Source organism: Urocitellus parryii, chromosome 10 (assembly GCF_045843805.1).
Source record: "Urocitellus parryii isolate mUroPar1 chromosome 10, mUroPar1.hap1, whole genome shotgun sequence".
Taxonomy (NCBI): domain Eukaryota; kingdom Metazoa; phylum Chordata; class Mammalia; order Rodentia; family Sciuridae; genus Urocitellus; species Urocitellus parryii.
The window spans coordinates 103,135,764-103,157,962 of NC_135540.1; the positions used below are offsets into that span (position 1 = coordinate 103,135,764).

A 22,199-nucleotide genomic window follows, 5' to 3' on the forward strand; every position below is an offset into this window, starting at 1 on the left:
TTAAGTACCCCGCCAGGATTCTGGCTGCTAACAAAGTATAGGTTAGCAAAACCTGAACTAGGCAAAATAGTATAATTTACCCCAGCCCAGGATAGAGTATGTAGTAAATTTGGCATCCAATGGGAACTTTCAGAGGTGATGTGGGGGCTGCAGGGCAATTGCCTGTTATGTAGGAGGCCTTGGATTCCACCCCCTAGCACTGTCAATTAATTAAAAGTATAGTTTATACATGCAATAAACTGATTTTTCTTCATCAGATCTATTTCAGATAGGCTTGTAAGGAACAATGAATAGCAGGTTTCACAAGCCTTGAGCGATGCAGTGGTTTTGGTTGTTGTTGTTAATATTTTGTAGTTGTAGTTAGACACCATATTTTTATTTATTTATTTTTATGTCGTGCTGACGATGGAACCCAGGGCCCAGTACTTTCTAGGTGAGCCCTCTGCCGCTGAGCCACAACCCCAGCCAGATGCAGTGGTTTTTAAGGTTAGCTGTTCAGAGTTTTATTAAAAAGACTGATTAAAAACTTTTAAATGCTGTTTTGTTTATACCCATGTCAACATGATATATTTTCAGCGGAGTTTAAACTGGGTTCCTGCAATCCCTGGCTCTGCTGGGAGGGGAAGGAGACAATTTTAGATAGTTTGAAAGAAAATTCTTAGATGTACTTACCAAGAAGTCCTCCCCAAAATGCCAACACTCAAAACACAATTATCCATAGTCACTGCTAGAATATTTTATTTTAAAATGTGCCATAGTGAATGGATGTATCCACACTGGTTTTTATAAATGTACACATACAACATGTATATACAAAGTATATATGTCACTGGTTAAAGCCCTGTCCAAAAGAGGAAATAATTGATGGTGTTAACACTTCATTTGACAATAACTTATTTGTTTGAACTGAAATTTCAGTTGCTTAGCAATGACTAATACCAATGGCTGCCAAAAACAATGACTAAATAGAGAACTGTAAATTTCACTGTTGTGCCTTAGGTCAAAATTTTCAAAGATGGATAATTTTCACCAAGATTCTGTTGCTTAGTTAACCTAAAAAATTATTATCTTTAACCATAGAAATTTAATGGAATTCTAAATAACAGATTTACTAACAATCATTCCTATACTGCAGTATATATTCAGAAGGAATAAATATTTGTCACTCTTACCAAGAGACTGTTCTCTGTTTAGCTCAAAAGTATAACATAATAAATCATTCTTATTTTAAGACCTCATGTTTAGATGCCACTGCAGATTCTGATTATGTTAAACAGAAAGGCAGCACCCCATTTCTTATTTTAAAGATGGAAAGCCTTTATAGAAACCCTTTGAAGAAGTTTCAGTAGATGTGTTCAGAATCTAACACAGCAGCACTTTATTAACAAGGACAGAGTAATTTGATCACAAGGAAATACTCATAAGTCTTAAATAAATTATACTTGGGCAGCATAAAATGAATATTAAACAAGGGGAGGCACCCCAGTAACTGTCTCAGAGCTGTTGAATGTGAAGGTGGCTTGTGAACAAGGAAAGACAAGAACAACATTCACACCACAAACTGATTGTAAAATACTTCATTACTTAGAGAAAGGTAATGAAAGGTCAAAACCCATAAGGAAAGAGAAGCCATTAGAGTATCTATTAATTGGGCCAAACAGTCCTGTTAGATCTTAATACTGCTTGGTATTGATTTCCTGTCTATGTAATGAAGTCAATGTTTTATGTTCTTGATAGGGGCTATCAATCTTTCTGATTAAGAAAGTCCAAACCCATCTGACCTCATAACACTAGGTCAAAGAGTCAACTTCTTACAACATTGATATATTTTGAGATATTGAATGGTGCTAAATCAACATTAACATAATCTGAGAATGTAAATGATAAGGGGCACAAAGGAACCATATACACATATGAATAATATTCCATATTCCAGTATCACATGACAGAATTTATGGTCAAAATTATTTAAAACATTTACTTTAGTCTTTTTGTGGTCATTTAATTAAGTGAAGAACACTAGTGTTTTGGTAAGGTTCCTTCTTATCACATGATATTTTTAACTCAATACTTAGAATGCTCAGAAGATTCCACTTTCAGCCTCCTAGGGCCATGTAAGACATAATTTAAAGTGGGACCTAAAATAGCAACAAGTGTCTTCAGACTCTAGTAGAAACAGTTTCTGTTTAAATCCTGGGAGACCTTAGGTAACATGCCTTATTTGTGAAATGGAAAAAAGATCAAATCAGCACACAAAGATAAAGGGTGCAACAGATATCAAAGTGGTGTATGCCTGATCATCTCCAGTCCTCATAATCTGTGCAAACATAGGCAGTTCAAATGACCAAACCTGACTAGGCAGTTTGAGAAAGGTGTTTTCCTATTTGATGCACAAGAAATTATTTTATGAAAATACGTGGATATAAGAGGGAGCAGTTCTGTGCTTCTTGCTGTGTTACCTTTATTATGTTCCTAGTATATCACTGAGGCTATTTAAAAACAGCCTGCAACAAGGACATTCTATCACCAGCCACCTTTTCCTCCTTTCTTCTTTTTCTGTTGCTGTTTCTTTTTTGTTGCCGGGGCCCCTGCAGGTTTTTGGTGTCTTGGGGGTATGATGTTACTTGTAGAGGCAGAGACTGTTGCTGCACTGCCAGGTCTTGGAGAGGTGGGTGGGCTGCTCACAGTTTTACTGGCATCCCTGAAATCATCAGACCAGAAATATTTTGGTCATTCATAAATTCAACAAAGAAAAAGGGTATATACAAGTGTTCTACTTTCCATATCTAACAATTTTCCACTTTGTTTAAGGTACGTCTCTGATTCCTCACCCTTTTTCTTTCGTTTCTTTTTTTTAGCAGTACTAGGGATTGAACCTAGGGATGCTCTACGTATCTAACCTATTGGAACAGGTTCTCACTAAACAGTCCAGGCTGGCTTGAACTTGGAATTCTCTGGCTCAGCCTCCCAAGTAGCTGGGATTAACCATAACTGGCTTTCGCCATTCTTTGAACAAAATTTTTACTGTTTGTAACTAAAAAACTATATATCATTCATGCCCATTTTTAGAAAACTTAAAGAAGATTAAAAAAATTATTCTGGGCATGGTGGCATATGCTTGTAATCCCAGTAGCTTGGGAAGCTGAGGTAGTAGGATCGTGAGTTCAAAGCCAGCCCAAGCAACAGCAAGGTGCTAAGGAACTCAGTGAGCCCCTGTCTCCAAATAAAATAGAAAATAGAGCTGGGGATGGGGCGCAGTGGTTGAGTGCCCCTGAGTTCAATCGCCAGTACCAAAAAAAAAAAAAAAAAGATAAAAAAATTAAGTGACTTATAATTCTATGTATAAATAACATTTTAATATTTTTAGTTTATTTATTAATGTTTACAAAGTTAAAAGACTCAGTATAGTTTCCTTTTCTTTTTCAAACAAATATTTAATTTTATAATATAATCAAAGTTTTAGTATTTGCAACATATTCAAAGCAGAACTATATTTTCTCTCTTGTATACTGCAAACATATATGATCGTATACTTCTCATACTTAAAATATATTAACAAACTCTTACTAATATCCTTAAATCATTCTCAGAAACAATCTATGTTCTAAGCGAGTTCTATTATGAAGCCATGACTTACAGTTCAGATGAGGCCCCTGCAGTTGCTCCCTGGGTCCCTTTTCCAATTTGATCCTTCTTTTTACCCTTCTTTCTTCCTCGATAGTAAGATCGTTCTCTCATTGGTAGCCATCTTTCTGGATCTGGGGTAACTTTTGGGTCATAATTCTTAGGCAGTTTTCCTGTTTAACAAAAGTAATAAAGAAATGAGGGATATGCCCCTAAAAGTTTCAAGACAGCTTGTTTACACAGTATATCTATGCCTGGGAATAAATAACACTACAACAGAAATTAGTCTGAGAAAGTTTTATTTGTAATAATCTAACTAGGAAAAGGCCTCATTTCTAAGCATAATAAAGATTTAGAGGCTAAAGATTTCACAGCTTTATCTGTATAAAATTTTAAAGTTTGACAAAATACATTTTTAAGAAAAATAGCAAAAACCTTATATTCTATAAAACAGAGTATATTGATATCCTTAATATAGAAAGAATCCTTACTAATCAATATGCAAATCATTCGAGAAAAAAAATAGGCAGTTATCATTAGGGTAAGCCAGAGAAAGTGAAAGTCATTAATCATGTAGAGAGATGCTCAATCTTACTAATTAAAAATGGGAAGGGTAGCTTTTTCGCCTCAGCTGCCGACATCCCATCCAGACTGAGGAAGACCTGGAAACTTTTGGGACACGTGAACCATGGCCACTGCCGTATCGGCAAGCACCGGAAACACCCAGGAGGCCAGGGTGATGCTGGTGGCATACATCACCACAGGATTAACTTCGACAAATATCACCCAGCTTACTTTGGGAAAGTTGGTATGAGGCATTACCACTTAAAGAAGAACCAGAGTTTCTGCCCAACTGTCAACCTTGATAAATTATGGACATTGGTCAGTGAACAGACATGAGTAAATGCTGCCAAAAACAAGTCGGGAGCTGCTCCCATAATTGATGTAGTCCAATCGCGTTACTACCAAGTTCTGGGGAAGGGAAAGCTCCCAAAGCAGCCTGTCATCGTGAAGGCCAAATTCTTCAGCAGAAGAGCTGAGGAGAAGATTAAAGGTGTTGGGGGTGCCTGTGTTCTGGTGGCTTAAAGCCACCTAGAGCTCTGGAGGTTCATTAAATGCTAACAAACACTTAAAAAAAAATGGGAAGGGTAACAAAACTTACTAGACTAACATGTTGAAAGCAGTAATACGAGCTGGGGATATAGCTAAATATTGGTAGAGTGCTTGCCTTACATGCACAGGCCCTGGATTCTAATCCCCAGCACATACACACACACACACACACACACACACACACACACACACACACACACACAGCAGTAATACCCAGTTTTGGTGAAATGATCACACTCAAACACCACTGGCAGAAGTATATAGTGATATATAGCCTTTAAGAACAACTCTTTAATTTGATAATACCCATCATTTATAGACTCCTAGAAATATTCTGAAGAATCCACGAGCCACAAATTACACAAGACATTCTCTTTAATGTTAATATAGCAAAATAACTTAATTGTCGATCAGTGAGAAAGATTAAATAAATTATACCACTAATACAGTAAGCTATACAAATAGGTTAAAAATGAGGCGCATGTGTATTTAATCATTTGGAAAAATCTTCACAATTTGGCCTAGAGGACTGAAACAAATTATCATAATATTATGCTCATACTGATTTTAAAAAAACAGTTATTTAGCAGGTAAGTATGCAATTATATGTGTTTCAGTAAACAAGAAAAGTTAGTAATCATCTCTGAGATTATGCATTTGTGGCAGATTATTTTCCATGCTTTACGACAACCTATATTATTAGACATATATTATCACTGGCTTTGTTGTTTTCTTCTGTTTTTAGAATAAGTACACATCACTTTGCAAATTTTTTTAAATGTTTATCTGGAAATCACAAAAATAGAAAAGAAAGTAACACTGCATATTATTTCTACCTAATGTTATCAGTTGTTTCCTTTTAGGTAATACTAGTACATAAAAGAACTAATTATTGAATTTTTATCCATTTCCAAGTACTATGACAAAAGTAAAAAAAACAATAAGACTTCAAATTAAAGATAGTAGACTGGTACAAACATTAGCTTGTGTTCCCTCTCCAAGTTCCACTAAAATGGTAATAAAAATATTAGAATTTGGAAAAATAGGTTAAAAAGAAGTGTTATCAAAAAATTTTGGAAACTAGAAAACAGCCAGAGCATAGTAATAAACTTGGTGAAGATTTGGGAAATCTGAGTCCTAAGATGGCAGTGGGCCAAATTAAGAAGTAACTGATTTTTACCCCAAAACTCAAGAACAGGTAAGTGGCTTCACTAGATGGAGCCAAACAGTAATTTCACCCACTCGTGCTAGAGATTGAAGAACCTAGCCCAAGCCAATCAATCCACAACATTCCCCTGGTTAATGGTTCAGGACTGACCACGGACCTGTGCTGGTCCAGTCGGATTAATAAGAAAGGTTTGCTGAGTCTCTCTGTCCTGCTGAATGTAAGTGACAAGCATGTAGCCCTGTTTCCAACAAACTCTTGGGACTATAATTCAGTTTTGTGGACAAAATAAAGAGATATAACTACTGAGTCAATGAGCCTTGATGTTAACTTTCCTCTAGACTCCCAGTTTTATAAACAGTAATTTTTCTTAAGCCAGTTTGGAAGAGCTTTATGGTATCTATAGCTAAAAGATTCTAATGCATAAAGACTGTGTGCCAGACATCATTTTTTACTCCTTTGAGAGGTATATATTATCATACTGCATTTTAAACTCAAATGTACTAACTTCAAACAGTTTTAAAAATCATTAGGTTTTGCTTCTTATTAAAAAAATAAAAAATAAAAAATTTGGGTATCTATGTTACATCCACAGTCACAGTGAAAAAATACTATGGTAACAATTTGAATTTGGACAATCCAACTTCAGAGTTACACTCTTTTAAAAAATTAATAAAATAAAATTTTAGCTCACAAGACAAAAGTCAAGTATTCAAAGACACTAGAGAAGGGGGCATCGTGGTTATGTCTACAGAATTCTATTTAGGAATAAACTCAAGTTTATTTTTTTTTAAATATTTTTTAGTTGTTTTTTTTTTTTAGGTGGACACAATCTCTTTATTTTTATTTTTATGTGGAGTTGAGGATCAAACCCAGCGGCCCCGTGTATGCCACATCCCCAGCCCTAAACTCAAATTTTTTATCTTTGTAGAAAGGAATCTAAAATTTGTTTTTCATTCTTAAAAAGCTTACCCTTCTTTTTCTTCTTCTTCTTCTTCAAATCTCCCTGTCTAAAATGAGAAGAAAAATCATTACCATCAAAATATGTGCTAAAATATTTACTGACATTAAGTATGTGCAAAAGAACAAGCTGGGCACTTAATTATAAAGGTTATTTATTTATTTGCAGTGCTGAGAATTGAACCCAGGGCCTTATGCATGCTAGGCAAGCACTCTCCCACTGAGCTACACCCTCAGCCCTCATAAAAAGTGATTTAAGATTTGGTACCAGTTCACCAAAGCTAACAAGCTGAAATATTAATTCAGGTTAAATTCAATCATACTTAAGGCATTATAACTTCTGGAAGATAGTTTAGAAAACACAGAAAACAAATGTTTTCAGAAAACAGACACCAATTATGTTGAAAAATAATTCCTTTTTCTTTTGTACCAGGGATTAAACTCAGGGGCACTTAACCACTGAGCCACATCCCCAGCCCTTTTTATTTTTTTATTTTTGAGACAGGGTCTCACGAAGTTGCTTAGAGCTGCTAAATTGCTTAAGGCCTCACTAAATTGGTGAGGCTGATTTCGAACTTGCAATCCTCCTGCCTCAGCCTCCAAGTCGCTAGAATTACAGGCATATACCACAGCACCTGGCTTCACCTCTCTTCTGTACTATTTTCTAAATAGTATATGAGTAGTATCTGAAGTGTAACTGGTAAAATTTTGAATGAACATGAAAATCTGCAAAACCTCTTGGTTAAATAACCCTTCATTTTCCAAGACTTTACAGAATTGATAAACTCTTTGCCAGAAGAACATGTAAAATACCTACAGAGATTATCTCTGGAAGGATACTCTAAACTAGTTGCCCTGGTCATGGTCCTAGGAGGGAGAGGCTGAAAAGGGACAGGAGGAAGATTTTTACTTACTCACTCTCAATATTCTTTTATTTATTTATTTATTTATTTATTTATTTATTTATTTATTTATTTATTTATTTTGGTGGTGGTGGAGGTGTTGGGTTTTTTGCAGTGTTGGGATTGAACCCAGCGCCGGTCGCATGCCAGGGAAGGTCACATACCAGGAAAGTTTCCTACCACTGAACTACACCCCAGCCCTATCTTTCAAATTTTGAACCATGTGAATCTGTTAACTTTAAAAAGTAAGTAAAACCTCTGTTAAGCACACTTCAAAATAATTGTTAAGCATTCTGAAAGCTACAATGAAAACAGATGAAAACAAAAATCTCTGTATATATTCACATGTGATATAACTCTGTGAGAACTATGAAACAGTAAACTAAAAAGATGAGACAGCAATAATTCCTGCCAATTCATTCTACAAGTCATTCAATTATGGAAGTCCTTTCAGGATATCCTAAAGAATAATAAATGCAATGTGTATGTAGTGCCATACTTTAATATTTCATCTCTCACTCTGACTTTGAAATAGTATTCTAAATTCTGCACAGGCACACATACAGTTTCCCCAAGATTCTTTGCAATTTCTTATGTCTCTGCCCTTCTTATCATCCTTGGAATCTGCACAAATGCTACCTCCATGAAGCTGCTCCTAACTTGCCACAATCCCCAGGAAGAGCTACTCCCTGTGGCATGCTCCGCTCTATCCCACACCGTCACAGTACACACAACCTTTACTGCAATTGTTGTTTACACATTTGGCTTTATTTTTTGTTCAACACTTAGTATATAGATTCACATAGTGTAGCTTCAAAAGAGACTACACTTTTGCACTGAAAAGTTGAGCATAAGCCTAATGAAAATACTATGTTTACTTTTAAAACTTAAAAGTTTACATCCTAATTATTTAAGAGAAAATAAAGAACACTAAAGTTTTAGATAAAAATTGTATATTCTTAATAGTTACCCAACCCTGTTTTAGTAGATAAAAAAATATTGAAAATATTTAAAAATGTTATTTGAAAATCCATTTAAGACCTAGGTTCAATTTATTTTATTTTGGGATTTCTGGTAAATCTTAAAACTAGAATTAAATGGAATTTGGAACAATGTAACATCTTTGAGGCTTTAATTCCTTTAAGTCTTAAAAAATTATTATAAGGATGGTAATGCTTTTTTTATATAAGTTAATCATAGAAAGAAATCAATCATATATTCTTGCTTTTTCTTTGTGCAGTGCTAGGGATCAAATCCACGTCTCATGCATGCTAGGCAACTGCTCTACCACTGAGGTTTATCACCAGTCCTGAATTTAAAAAAAAGAGAAAACAAAATTCAAAAGGCATTTTAAAAGAGGAAATAATAAAAAAATATGAAAGTCACAAAACTGGAGAAGTGTTTGATATCTTTCATGCTCTATTCATTCTGAATCAAAACTAGAATCATATGTTTTACTACAGGTTTCTACTACCTACATTAAGATAGTAATACAGGAGAATCAGACTGTAAATTCCTTTAAATGAAGCTGGCCAACCTTTCCTCCAAATCAGCAAAATAAACCATCTGAATTTTGGTTCAATAATGCTAAATGATCTAAATGCACATCAATAACTTACAGGTAAATAAAGTAGGATGCATCAAGCCAATGGAATATTTTAAATAAAAAGAATAAAATATGCCTACATTTAGTACATCAAAAGGTCTCTAAGGCTTTTTAAATTAAATGTAAGAAAATTTCCAAACAAAATAATTCTTCTGGAAAAAAAAAAACAAAAAAAGTAAACATTTTAAGGAAAATATTAACCACCTATATGTATAAATAGGAAGAAAAATATTTGGAAAGATACATTAAACTAATATGGAGGGGCTGGGATTATGGCTCAGCGGTAGAGCGCTTGCCTAGTGCGGGCGGGACCCGGGTTCAATCCTCAGCACCACATAAAAAATAAAAGGCATTGTGTTATGTCCATCTACACCTAAAAAATAAATATTAAAAAAAAAACCAACTAATATCAGAGATTAGCTCTGAGATGGAGGAACAGGGGTGGAAATAAGAAATAAGAGCTGTGCACAGGGAAAGATAAGGAAAAGAAACAAATTTAAGCTTTATTTACATGGAATTTTTGAGATGTAGTTTTGTTTGTTTTGGTTTTTCTTCTTTCTTTTTTTTCCTTCTATTCTTGATATGTAGCTTTAAATTGTAGAATTTAAAGTCAACATTAGAATATTTTTATAAATGTTTTTAATTAGAAAAACATTACCCTTGTTCCTTCGGTTGACTATCTCCAGTAACTTTTCCACCCTTCTTCCGAATGTACGTAGCACCAGGAGAATTTTCAAGAGCCTCGACATCTACTTTTAGAGACATACTATCTGATGAGGGCAAGTGTTTGCTAAGACTGGGATAGAATAGAGTTTAGGAACATAAAACACACAGGCACGTGCCTTTCAATATATTTGTGCCACTATAAAAATATTGTCTTTTTCTGATACCTGTCATCAGAAGCAAAAAATGTTCTAAAATCTACGGAATAATAAATCTGCAAGTTATGCCAATTATAAATATCTGTTCTGAAAGGAGAACTTGAAGAATAAAAATCTAATCATCTATAACTTTAGGGATATAGTTCAAGGTAGTTTCAAGACAACTATCAATAAAGACAGTAGAGGGCTGGGGATATAGCTCAGTTGTTAGAGTGCTTGCCTTGCATACACAAGGCCCTGGGTTCGATCCCCAGCATAAAACATAAAAAAATAAAGACAGTAGAATGAACTGGATATAACTTTCCTATGTTCATACATGAATACATGACCAGTGTAACTCCACATCATGTACGATCATAAGAATGGGAAGTTATATTCCATATATGTATGTCAAAATACATTCTATTGTCCTGTATAACTAAAAAGAACAAATATAGGGCTGGGGATGTGGCTCAAGTGGTAGCACGCTCGCCTGGCATGCATGCGGCCCGGGTTCGATCCTCAGCACCACATACAAACAAAGATGTTGTGTCCGCCGAAAACTAAAAATAAATAAACAATAAAAATTCTCTCTCTCTCTCTAAAAAAAATGTCCTAAGGAAAGTGCTGTGAGAGCATAAATCCAGAGGATTTAAAAAAAAAAAAAAAAAAAAGAACAAATATAAAAAGATTATTTTTCACCCTGGGGGAAAAAAAAAAGTTGCAACCATCAAGCTTATAAAACAGGTTTTTTAACTGCAAATGCTTTGACTTAGCATCCACCACCCCACCTCAGTTTCGGGAACACACACTGATTAGTGTAGCACATATGATCTAAGCTCTGTCAGGACTCAAAATCCTCTTATCAATAATAAATGTTTCTAAAAGTTCATAATTCATGCTCAACTACGCACATAAAACATGCTGTTGTCTTTTCATTCATTCATTATTATGTGCAGCTGGACTTGAACCTGGAGAAATATAGGGTTGCACCTTGTTGACTTCATTTTTGCTTTTGGAGCTAATAATCCCAAAGTGGATCCATCACTGTATTTTCCAATCACACTGATCAATAATTCTAATTGTTCCTTTTATCACTTTGGAAGGGAGTTTTGAATTCTAGTTGAAATTTACAACATAAAAATACCTGGTCAAAACTCAGCCTCTAGTGCTTTATGGGGAGCTGTCTGAAACAACAGTCAAAAGGATACACTTTAGCTTTCTCTGGATCCACAAGTGAGTAAGCAGAAATAAGTTGCGCCAGGGTGTGAATATCTTTTGGATTTTGTCTGAAAGAAGAAAGAAGATAGTCACTGAAGAGTTTGTAAAATAAGAAAGTAACACAAATGTGGAAAATAACTCCCTCATATCAATAACAAACAAAATGTGGATTTCTATATCTCCAAATTTTAGAGCTTACTTCCATAGCTGTTCTAGGTCACTAATTGCCTCCTTCTTCCGCCCATATTTGAGTTTGAAGTTTGCAGCTTCTCTTATCAATGACAAATGAGCAGGAGATTTGGGCTACAGGTCCAATTAAAAATAAATAATAAAAAAAGTTAAGCCAAATATCTAGTAAATCAATGAAGTTGCATTAATTAAACCTTTAAAATGGACCTATCCATTAAATTCCTCATCCTAAGTTTTACTGAATGCCTAAAACAACAATCTCTCTCTCTCTCTCTCTCTCTCTCTCTCTCTCTCTCACACTCACACACACACACACACACACACAGAGGTGGGTAAAGACATTAGTATAAGTAATCACCAATTTATGAAGTTACAAAACTCAGTTCTATTTAGGTTATCTGTGACTAAAAACATTCTCCTAAAACCAAATCCTAAATATATACCACCACAGTTGTCAACCATTAACATAATATTTCCCAGAACAATTATGTCTCTTCACTACCAATAGTATTAACAATATAAATGGCATTAGTGTGTACATATGATGGGAAGTTGGATATTGCCCATGCAGAGACCCACAATGGAAAAACTCAAGATGTTCCTATTAGATGGAGACATGATAAACAATTATTCCATATACTATTGCTCCAATAATTACTACCATCCATGGGCTCTCTAGCTACTTAAGATGAGCTCTATTACATGCAACCATGTTCTACTATCATTCTTATTTCATGTACACATACACAAGAAGGAGCTTCAAAAAACACAAATGACTGTTTATCTAAAACATGTCTTTATAACACTTTATTCCTTATTTACCTGATGGTTTTGATACCACTGGATGGCTTGTGTGAAGACCTCAATGGCACTATCAATATCTTCCTCATGGCTGTACATGGTCACTAATGCAGACACCTATACAGTCAAAGGTATAAATTAGTGAATTAAAGCAGTGCCAGCTAACAAATGGTTTGATAAGTTCAGAAGCTGAGAAGTGCTTAGACACATTTACAAAGCAAAACACCACTAGACATTCAAGTGTATGATCAGCCAGGTATACATTAGTGTAGCTGAACTCCTGTTGATGAGCTCATGGGGCCTGAGCTGCATAAAGCCAGTGAAAAGCTTGTCCAGTATGCTTGAAGGACAGCAAGAAGGCCCACATGGCTAGAGTAGAAGGGGAGGGAAAACAGGAGAAGCAATAGGAAATAAAGACAGATGAGGACAAAAAGACAGAGACAAAAAGTTGTATCTTTAATAAATATCAGGTGGGCTGTAGTTATAGCTCAGTGGTAGAGCGCTTGCCAAGCATGTACGAGGCACTGGGGTCAATCCTCAGCACCACATAAGAATAAATAAGTAAAATAAAAGTTAAAACAAAAAAAAAGAACCAGCCAGGTGTGGTGGCGCATGCCTGTAATCCCAGCTGCTCGGGAGGCTGAGGCAGAGGATTGCAAGTTCAAAGCTAGCCTCAGCAATGGCAAGGTGCTAAGCAACTCAGTGAGACACTGTCTCTAAATTACAAAATAGGGCTGGGGATGTGGCTCAGTGGTTGAGCACCCCTGAGTTCAATCCCCAGTAAACCTCTCTCCAAAAAAATAAACATTAGTAAAAATAATAAACTGGCCAGAAAAAAAGACATGAATATAAAAAATGTAAGAGGGGCTGGGGATATAGCTCAGTTGCTACAGTACTTGCCTCGCAAGTATAAGGCCCTGGGTTCCATCCTCAGCACCACACACACACACACAAAAAGATATTAAGAGGAAAATAAACATTATACATAACTTCTATGGCAATAAATTCAACAACGTAGATGAAATGGACAAATTCCAGGAAAGGTAAAAGAGGGACAGATATTAAATCTTAAAAACATTTTATTTTCAGCACATTGTTATTGGATTCTACTATGAAGTGTTAGAACAATCCTTAAAATAAGAATCAAGACAATGCACTAACATAGTTATTATTAGATATTTATTGAGTACTAGCTGCAAATAAACTGTGTTAGAGAAAACAAACATGAGTAAAACAGTTTCCATTCAATAGATGTACATCCTACCACCACAAAATGTCTTTACTATGAAACAGATGTTTTCCTAGCTATATTAATGATCTAAACCTGTGCTATTTGAATAACCAGAGAACTAAATACTAAAGTTTGGCCACTATTACTAAATTATCTTAACTCAAAGTGACATGATATACAATTTAAGTCTAAGAAATTCCCTATACAGGTCTGAGATTATCTGAGGTTGACTTTCGTCAATAATTTAAGGATCTAATAGGGCCTGGCACATTTGACTGAATAGTAAACTAACAAAAAACAGAACACAGAATGAAATTAAATTTATACCAAATAAATGTTATTATTCTACTATTCATACCTTATAAATTATACATAAGAAAATTAGTAGAAATTAAATTAAATATAAATGAACATCAGACATACAATTCCACTATCTTCTCAAGTCTTATAATATTTTAATTACAAACTCACCATGCCTGGTTTATGCTTTAACTCCTCTATACTTCTCAATATTAAACATGCTTTGGAAATATTACCTTAGGAGATTAAAAACAAAATCATTATTGAAATCACAGTCTTATATTTTGTACTATCTCTAGATATACAAGCTTTGGGTTCTTGGGGTTAATATACTCCTTCTGTTAATTTCACAGATAAGGAAACTGACGTAAGAAGAAATAATGTATCTTGCCTAAGCTTACAAAATTAATAGCAGAATTACTTCCAGAAAAGAAGTCTCTCAACTCCCATTCTGTTTCAGTTCTGATTCTCTTTTATCACTCTGTAATTTGAATATAGTAGTAGGTGAATCCTTCCCTAAAGGCCTTGCTATATGTTAATATAGATATAAATGCAAGGGAAAATCTGTGGTGATAAAATTTTGGGTTTTCCACTCATTATAAACTTCAACAACTTTAAAAACAAAACAAATAATAATTAAAAAAAATACAAAAGACTCTCTCCTGGTTTTTTCTCCTCTCAGGATGATAAATAATCTTTGTAAGAATCAACAGAAACCAGGCAGTCAAGAGTGTTGGCAGGGGGGCTGGGGATGTGGCTCAAGCGGTGGCGTGCTCGCCTGGCATGTGTGCGGCCCGGGTTCGATCCTCAGCACCACATACCAAAAAAGATGTTGTGTCCGCCGAGAACTAAAAAATAAATATTAAAGAAAATTCTCTCTCTCTCTCTCTCTCTCTCTCTCTCTCTCCTCTCTCACTCTCTCTTAAAAAAAAAAAAAGAGTGTTGGCAGGTGTACCTATAGTTCTAGCTATTCAAGGAGGCTAAGGCAGCTATATTAGGAAGACTGCTTGAACCCAAGAGTTGCCAGGGTCTTACTATATGTTGCCAGCCTGGGCAACATATAGCAAGACCCTGTCTCCAAAAAAGAAACCCAAACCCAAACCAAATAACACCATCACCACCACCCCTCCCCCCCCCAAAAAAAAAGATGAGGAAAAAAGGTAAAGGGAAGGGCAAGGAGCCAGGCATGATGGCGCACACCTGTAATCCCAGTGACACGGGAGGCTGAGGGCTGAATCGGGAGGATCACCAAATTCAAAGCCAGCCTCAGCAACTTAGCAAGGCCCTAAGCAATTTAGTCAGACCCTATCTCAAAAAAAAAAATTTTTTTTTAAAGGGCTGGGGAGGTGGCTCAGTGTTAAGTGTACCTGGGTTCAAAAAAAAGACAAGTGAGGAAGATAAGGAAATGTGAGGATAACAGGGAAATCAACACTGTTTCTGTTTTTTATTGCTTCATTTAAAAGACTTTTTGGACATTTTTTCTTAATTGCCAAACTCCCCCAGTTCATGAAATTTTAATTTCAGCCATTGTAATATATGAGATTTTTTTGACCATTTACCACCCTCATTGAGAAACCAGAGTGGTCTGACAGTTTTCTATAATGAAGAAAATGTCCTCTCAAGCCAGAAGTGGTGGCAAACTCCTGACAGGAGGATTGCAAGTTTGAAGCCAGCCTCAGCAACTTAGTGAGACACTTAGCAACTCAGCAAGACCCTGTCTCTAAACATAAAAAAGGGCTAGGGAGGGGCTGGGGTTGCAGCTCAGTGGTAGAGCGCCTGCCTAGAATGCATGAGGCACTGGGATTGATCCCCAGCACCACATTTTAAAAAACTAAACAAACAAAATAAAGGTATTGTGTCCATCTACAACTAAAAAAATATTTAAAAGGAGCGGGGCTGGGGATGTGGCTCAGTGGTTAAGCACCTCTGGGTTCAATTCCAGGTACCAAAGAAAGAAAATGCTTTCATCTGTGCTATCCAACACAGCAGCTACTAGATGCATGTGGCTATCAAGTCTTTCCAAGCATGGCTAACCCAACTAAATCTTAAACTTCACTTGATTTTGATTGATTTAAAGTTAGAATAGCTTCATTTGGCTAGTGGCTAGAATGCTAGACAACAATAATTCTATTTAATCACTCAAGGTTGAATCAAAATTACAAAACTAAAACACTGATAGTTTTCTGTAAGAATCAAACACATCAGTTCTCATTAAATCTATAGGTGGCAAAATAAAAATGAAAGATAAAGGGCCAAGCTGAACACTATTGGAGAGTATGATGCAAAATAATCCCTTTCTCCCCAGTGATAGATATAAATATGTGTAAGTATAGTCTTTTGGACAGAGGAATACTTTGCTTCAAGACTCATTCTAGCAACTGAGGAATAACCAAAAGAAAGGGCCAACTACCTCACTGCAAAATCTGTTGGTGATCTCAAGTCTACTCATGTTTAAAACAATAATTTATGCTTTACCATTATGTTAAAAGTGTAAAATCAAATATTAATACCTTGGGAAATTTTCAACTGTGCCATGGTCAGCTTAATTTCAGCTGCATTTTCTGGATGCTGATCTGAAAATTCCTGAAATTGTTTCAGTTGAGAGAAAAAAATCATTTAATTTACAAAACTGCAGATATTATAATTACTTATCACTTATCTCAGCTATATAAGATTTTTAAATTTGGAAGTCAGGCATGGTGTTGCATGCATGTAATCTCAGCTACTCAAGGGGTTAAGGCCAGCATGGGCAATTTAGCAAGACTCTGTCTCAAAATCAAAACAAAAACAAAAAAATCTAAGTAACGATTGAAGTTTTGAGTAGAATTCACTGAAGAATACATTACTAAAACACAAGTTACCCATGTTCTGCAAACTTACAGAAAACAAAGCTGTAGCATAAGAATAAACCAGAGTGGGGCTGGGGTTGTGGCTCAGTGGGAGAGCGCTTGCCTAGCACATGTGAGGCACTGTGTTCAATCCTCAGCACCATATTAAATAAATAAATAAATAAAGGCATTGTGTCCACCTATAACTAAAACACAATATTAAAAAAAAAAAAAAAAGAACCAAAGTAACCCTGGAATTTATTTACTGGTACATTTTCTATTACTTTTCCCAACAAACGTAAAAGCTTATAGGTTATTATTATTATGAAACAAGGCCATAACTGCCTGATACCTCATTAAAAATTCAAGTATAGGTCTGGGGGTGTAGCTCAGTGGTAGAGTGCTTACCTAGCATGGTAAAGCACTAGGTTTGATCCTTAGCACCACATAAAAATAAACAAATAAAAATAAAGGTAGTGTGTCCATTAACAACTTAAAAAAAAAACAAGTTCAAGTATAATGTCTTTACCTGAAGTAGCTCTATTGCTTTTGTATGCTGCTTTTCACGGCAGAGCTGGGCAGCCTGAATTAACACAGGCAGGAGATGTGCAGGACTTTGGGACTGTAAACCAGCAGATATTTTGCGACACTGTTCTGCCTAGAAGACACACCCCCAACCCCCACAAAAACAATCTCGTTAAAGAAATTAAAAGAAAAGAGGAACATATGAATATACCACAGTGAATCTCCACATCATGTACAACCACAAGAAAAGATCCTAATTAGAATATAATATACTCCATGTATGTATGTCAAAATATACTGTCACGTATATCTAAAAAAAAACAAATAGGTGAAGAACTATGCAAGCTTAGAAAAACAATTTATTGCATCTATTCTCAATTTTTTCTTATAAGAAAAAAAGATTTCCATTTACTGAATTTAAGTTATGTGTTCTAAAAGCCTTTAAAGGAAACATTATACATGTTCATTTGAATGCATAAATTCCAGAATTTTTTTTAAAATATCATGTCTCAAGTATAAGCTTTAAAACCACAAAACACAAATATTTCTTACAAAAGTATTAAGAATAACTTGATTCGGTTCTAAATTATTACTGCCTTTCACTCTCCCAATAAAACCTTGACTCTAAGAGTATAAATTTCAAAATTTAATTAGAACAAATATTATAGTTAAAATTAGAATGCATATTACAATTAAAACTGCCTATACTTAGAAGATCCAAAAAAACTCCATCAATTGAATGCTAGAGCTAATAAATTCAGTGAAGTATCAGCAAGGCGCTAAACAACTCAGTGAGACCCTGTCTCTAAATAAAATACAAAAAATTCTGGGGATGTGGCTCAGTGGTTGAGTGCCCCTGAGTTCAATCCCCAGCACCGCCCTCCCCACCAAAAAAAAAAAAAAAAAAAAAATGCTAGAGAGGATGTGGAGAAAAAGGATTTTGGTCAAATTATAAGATTATATTGCATGCATGTACAAATATACAACAGATGCCATCATTATATACAACAATAATGCACCAATAAAAAATATAAAGAGAAAAAAATAAAAGAGTTAGAAATGACCTTAACATTTATAATCTACAATTATGCACAATTAAAATAAAAGATGAATCTAAAATCTGTAATCATGACTGGCATCTTTGATAAGTTTGTTTTAATTCAGAGAGATTAGAACAAAGTAATGAGAAAGTCACCTCACTTAAAAGATGTTAATGCTATTTTCTTCCCCTTAAAAGCCATATCCTTAAAGAGAACTGGGTAAATTACTTGTTTAAGAAAAAAAAAAAAAATCTATGACATATGATATGATAAAGAAGAAAATAAGAAAAAACATAAGTATAAACAGATTAGACTAACATATCTCATATGTCATATTACAAAAAGTTCAGTTAGGGAACCAGAGGCCTATTACCTACCTGATTTGTGTACATAGCAAGCAAAGCTTTGTTAAATTCTATAGCTTGCAATTGTTTCTTGGAAAGTTTAAACTCTACTCCTTCTGCATTGGTTAGTTTCACCTTCTTCTTGGAGTCAAAGACATTTTGGTCCTGACAAAATAAAGTATATCCATCATTAATAGAATCTCCAACTTCAATTTCTTTAGCACATTAAGGCCTTACTCCTCTTTCATTATTTTATATCAATATAACAAGAGAGCTTAGATGCAGTTATCTGGTTGGGCAGCTAAATCTGTCTTGGGTTCTTGGTTCACAGATGTAGACAAAAATCTCTGCAATTCAAACCTACTAGTGTATATGTATTTATCCTACAATCTAGCCCCATTCCTCTAGAGCTTTAAAAAGGATTCTTATTTACAAATAAATGGTTTAAGTGAGAAGTGAGCTGCTTTGAAGATTTTTTCTTCTTTCCATTATTAACTGCTTGTTTTGCACTTTTTTTTTTTTGAATAACTAAGTTTTTTTAAAGAGAGAGTGAGAGAGGAGAGACAGAGAGAGAGAAATTTTAATATTTATTTTTTAGTTCTCGGCGGACACAACATCTTTGTTGGTATGTGGTGCTGAGGATGGAACCCGGGCCGCACGCATGCCAGGCGAGCGCGCTACCGCTGAGCCACATCTCCAGCCCTTGTTTTGCACTTAAAAAAAAAAAAAAAAGACAAACTGAGAACCTGAGTGTCTACTATCCAAACTTTGTAATATATGTATTTATTTACAAATAGGGCTTTGTAAATAAGCATATTTACTTGCAAACAGGTGATACAGCTGTGCTTGTAAAAATTAAATTATTATGGGCTGGGGTTGTGGCTCAGCGGTAGAGCGCTCACCTCGCACATGCAAAACCCTGGGTTCCATCCTCAGCACCACATAAAAAAATAAATAAGTGAAATAAAGGTCTAAATTTTTTTAAATTAAATTATTATACCATTTTAAAGATTAAAAGCAAAGAAAAAATCCAAAACAAATTTTACTCTTTCTAATTATGAAGTTCCAAAACAATTTGAAGACAGGCGCAGTAGTGCACATCTAGTCCCACTACTTAGGTGGCTGAGACAGGATCAATGGAATCCAGGAGTTTGAGGCCAGCCTAGGCAACACAGCAAACCACCCCCCAAAAAGAAACCATCTTTTCTACTTGGTTCTCTTGTATTACTATTTTTATAATGCAATTCTTCATGCACGCCACTGCTAGACTTTTCTTAAACACTGTCATGACATTCACTTAAATATTCAAAAACTTGAATTTTCAAGGCCTATCATACCTTAATATAATTTTTTTTCTTTCCTTAATATAATTTAATAACCTATTTGTTTTTACTACCCAACAAATATCTATACTCCTCCGTTTTCTCACTTTTCCCCCACAAACCATAAATATTTCTTTACGTGTACATATGCTTATTCTGTTGCTTAACCTTTACACCATATTCCTTCTTTGGAGTCAACTCAGATATGTCAAACCAGAGATTTTCCTTTCACCAAATATGGCAGTTATAATGTATAAAGACAAGAGCCGGGCATGATGGTGCACACTTATAATCCCAGAGGCTCGGGAGGCTGCGAGTTCAAAGCCAGCCTCATCAAACACGAGGCACTAAGCAACTCAGTGAAACCCTGTCTCTAAATAAAATACAAAATAGGGCTGGGGATGTGGCTCAATGGTTGAGTTCAATCCCCAGGTACCAATAAATAGACAAGGCATAGTGTGGAGGGAGCAACTTGATCCCAGCAACCAGCCTCAGGAACTTATCAAGATCCTCAGCAACTGAGACTCTATCTCAAAAAAAAAAAAGGTATGGCGATAATGTAGCTCAGTGTTGAAACATCTCTGGGTTCAATCATCCACAGTACCCAAAACCAAACCAAACCAAAACAAAACAAATATGTCTACAGACAAGAAATTTAAACATGCATTTATTTTTTAAAAAATCAGGATGAATTTTAAAGTACATAATGACAAAGACTTATTATTTTGAATAAAAAGAATAAATCTGTAACTGAAAATTAAGTTCAATATATAAATTATATTTAGATAGAGATATGTATTTTACATAATATACTCTCCAAAATTATATATGTCAGATAAAAAGGCTCCATCCTGACAAGCATTTCAAAATTCATAAACATAGGCAGTTATGTATTTCTGCCAAGATTCAAATACCAGCAGCAATGATAACCCCATTTAATTCCACCATCTCACATTTAGAGACCCTCAGCATTTTTGTGGAGGAGAGAAGCACCATCAAGACTTTCTAAAAAAAAAAAAAAAAAGACTTTCTGAGAAGAGAAGTATCATAAAGGAGCAGAAGGGACAAGCCTTGGAATTAGAGTCTTGGGATCAGGTGCTACCTCTTATTGGCTATATCTTTTCAACTTTTTTCAGCCCCAGCTTAAAATCCTATAAACTGGAGATAAGGACTACCACCTAAAAATATTACTGTGATGATGAAATAAGATGGCACTTGAAAAATCACACAGCATATCAAGAGAAATCAAATGTTAGCTACTTCTATTTTCTACTACCTTGGATTTAAAATCTAAACTTGAATGTTTTTCCATTAAAATACTGTTCTAAGTTGTGATTAATTTGATTAGCACAATATTCTTAAATTAAGACTATGTATATTCAAAGACACTTGTAATATTTTCCACAGGATGAAAGGATGAAGATACAGCATGTGCCTACACCTCGTCCCCTTCCTGGAAGTGGGGGTGGATACTCAAGAGAAAAAATTTATAATAAAAACTTATGCATTGAAACTCAGTATATGAAGAAATCACATAAAACAAGCATGCATTTAAAGTTAAAAGTCCAAACAACTTATATCTCTAAGAAAGAGATTCTCTAAATGATCATAAACTTGGAGAATGGAGGCATAAAGTTCAGTCCAAGAGTTTTATTACTTGAAAATACACTGCAGAAACATCAACATTTTAAGGGCTAAATACTTTCTGCTGTGATTTGCTAGACCTGGATTTTTTTTCTGTCAAGGAAAAAATAACACTTATCCTAGAATAAAGCTAGGGTAATCTGCTTTCAGTGTCACAGATATATAGGAAAATCATGGATATTCCATACCTTATTAATGGTAATGATGTTATTTGCAATTACAGCTAACAATCCCACATCAGTTGGCCTGTGAACAACAAGCAACAGTTAAAATTGAACAAACCTTTAAAGAGAAGCCTTACCCCATATAAAGGATACTTCATTTTTAATGCACTTACTTTAGTTTTATTATCTGATTGTAAAGTTGCAAAGCCTCCTCGGTACGACCCTGAAGCTGCAGAATATAGGCCATCTGACCATGAATGATGGCCAGTTCTGCCTGTGGGTCTTCCTCAGTCCCATCCTAAGCAGGAAAAGAAACTTTTTTTTTCCTCTAAATTTTACAAACTGATTCACATATTTTAC

General features: G+C 35.0%; 1 protein-coding gene and 1 pseudogene across 1 annotated transcript in view; one reads left to right on the top strand and one right to left on the bottom strand.

The window, feature by feature from the left end:
* Positions 1-728: 728 nt before the first annotated feature.
* Srp72 (signal recognition particle 72) overlaps positions 729-22,199 on the bottom strand; it is a 34,598-nt gene continuing 13,127 nt past the window's right edge. The window contains exons 7-19 of the mRNA XM_026385674.2: positions 22,013-22,137; positions 21,864-21,921; positions 18,743-18,874; positions 17,330-17,458; positions 16,483-16,555; positions 14,144-14,208; positions 12,463-12,558; positions 11,651-11,754; positions 11,442-11,519; positions 10,029-10,166; positions 6,875-6,912; positions 3,638-3,797; positions 729-2,701 (exon numbers count right to left, since the gene is read on the bottom strand). Of these exons, the coding sequence (XP_026241459.1) occupies positions 2,524-2,701; positions 3,638-3,797; positions 6,875-6,912; positions 10,029-10,166; positions 11,442-11,519; positions 11,651-11,754; positions 12,463-12,558; positions 14,144-14,208; positions 16,483-16,555; positions 17,330-17,458; positions 18,743-18,874; positions 21,864-21,921; positions 22,013-22,137 (1,374 nt within the window). The 3' untranslated portion in view covers positions 729-2,523. The remainder of the gene's footprint in view (positions 2,702-3,637; positions 3,798-6,874; positions 6,913-10,028; positions 10,167-11,441; positions 11,520-11,650; positions 11,755-12,462; positions 12,559-14,143; positions 14,209-16,482; positions 16,556-17,329; positions 17,459-18,742; positions 18,875-21,863; positions 21,922-22,012; positions 22,138-22,199) is intronic.
* LOC113181376 (large ribosomal subunit protein uL15 pseudogene) lies at positions 3,831-4,754 on the top strand (annotated as a pseudogene).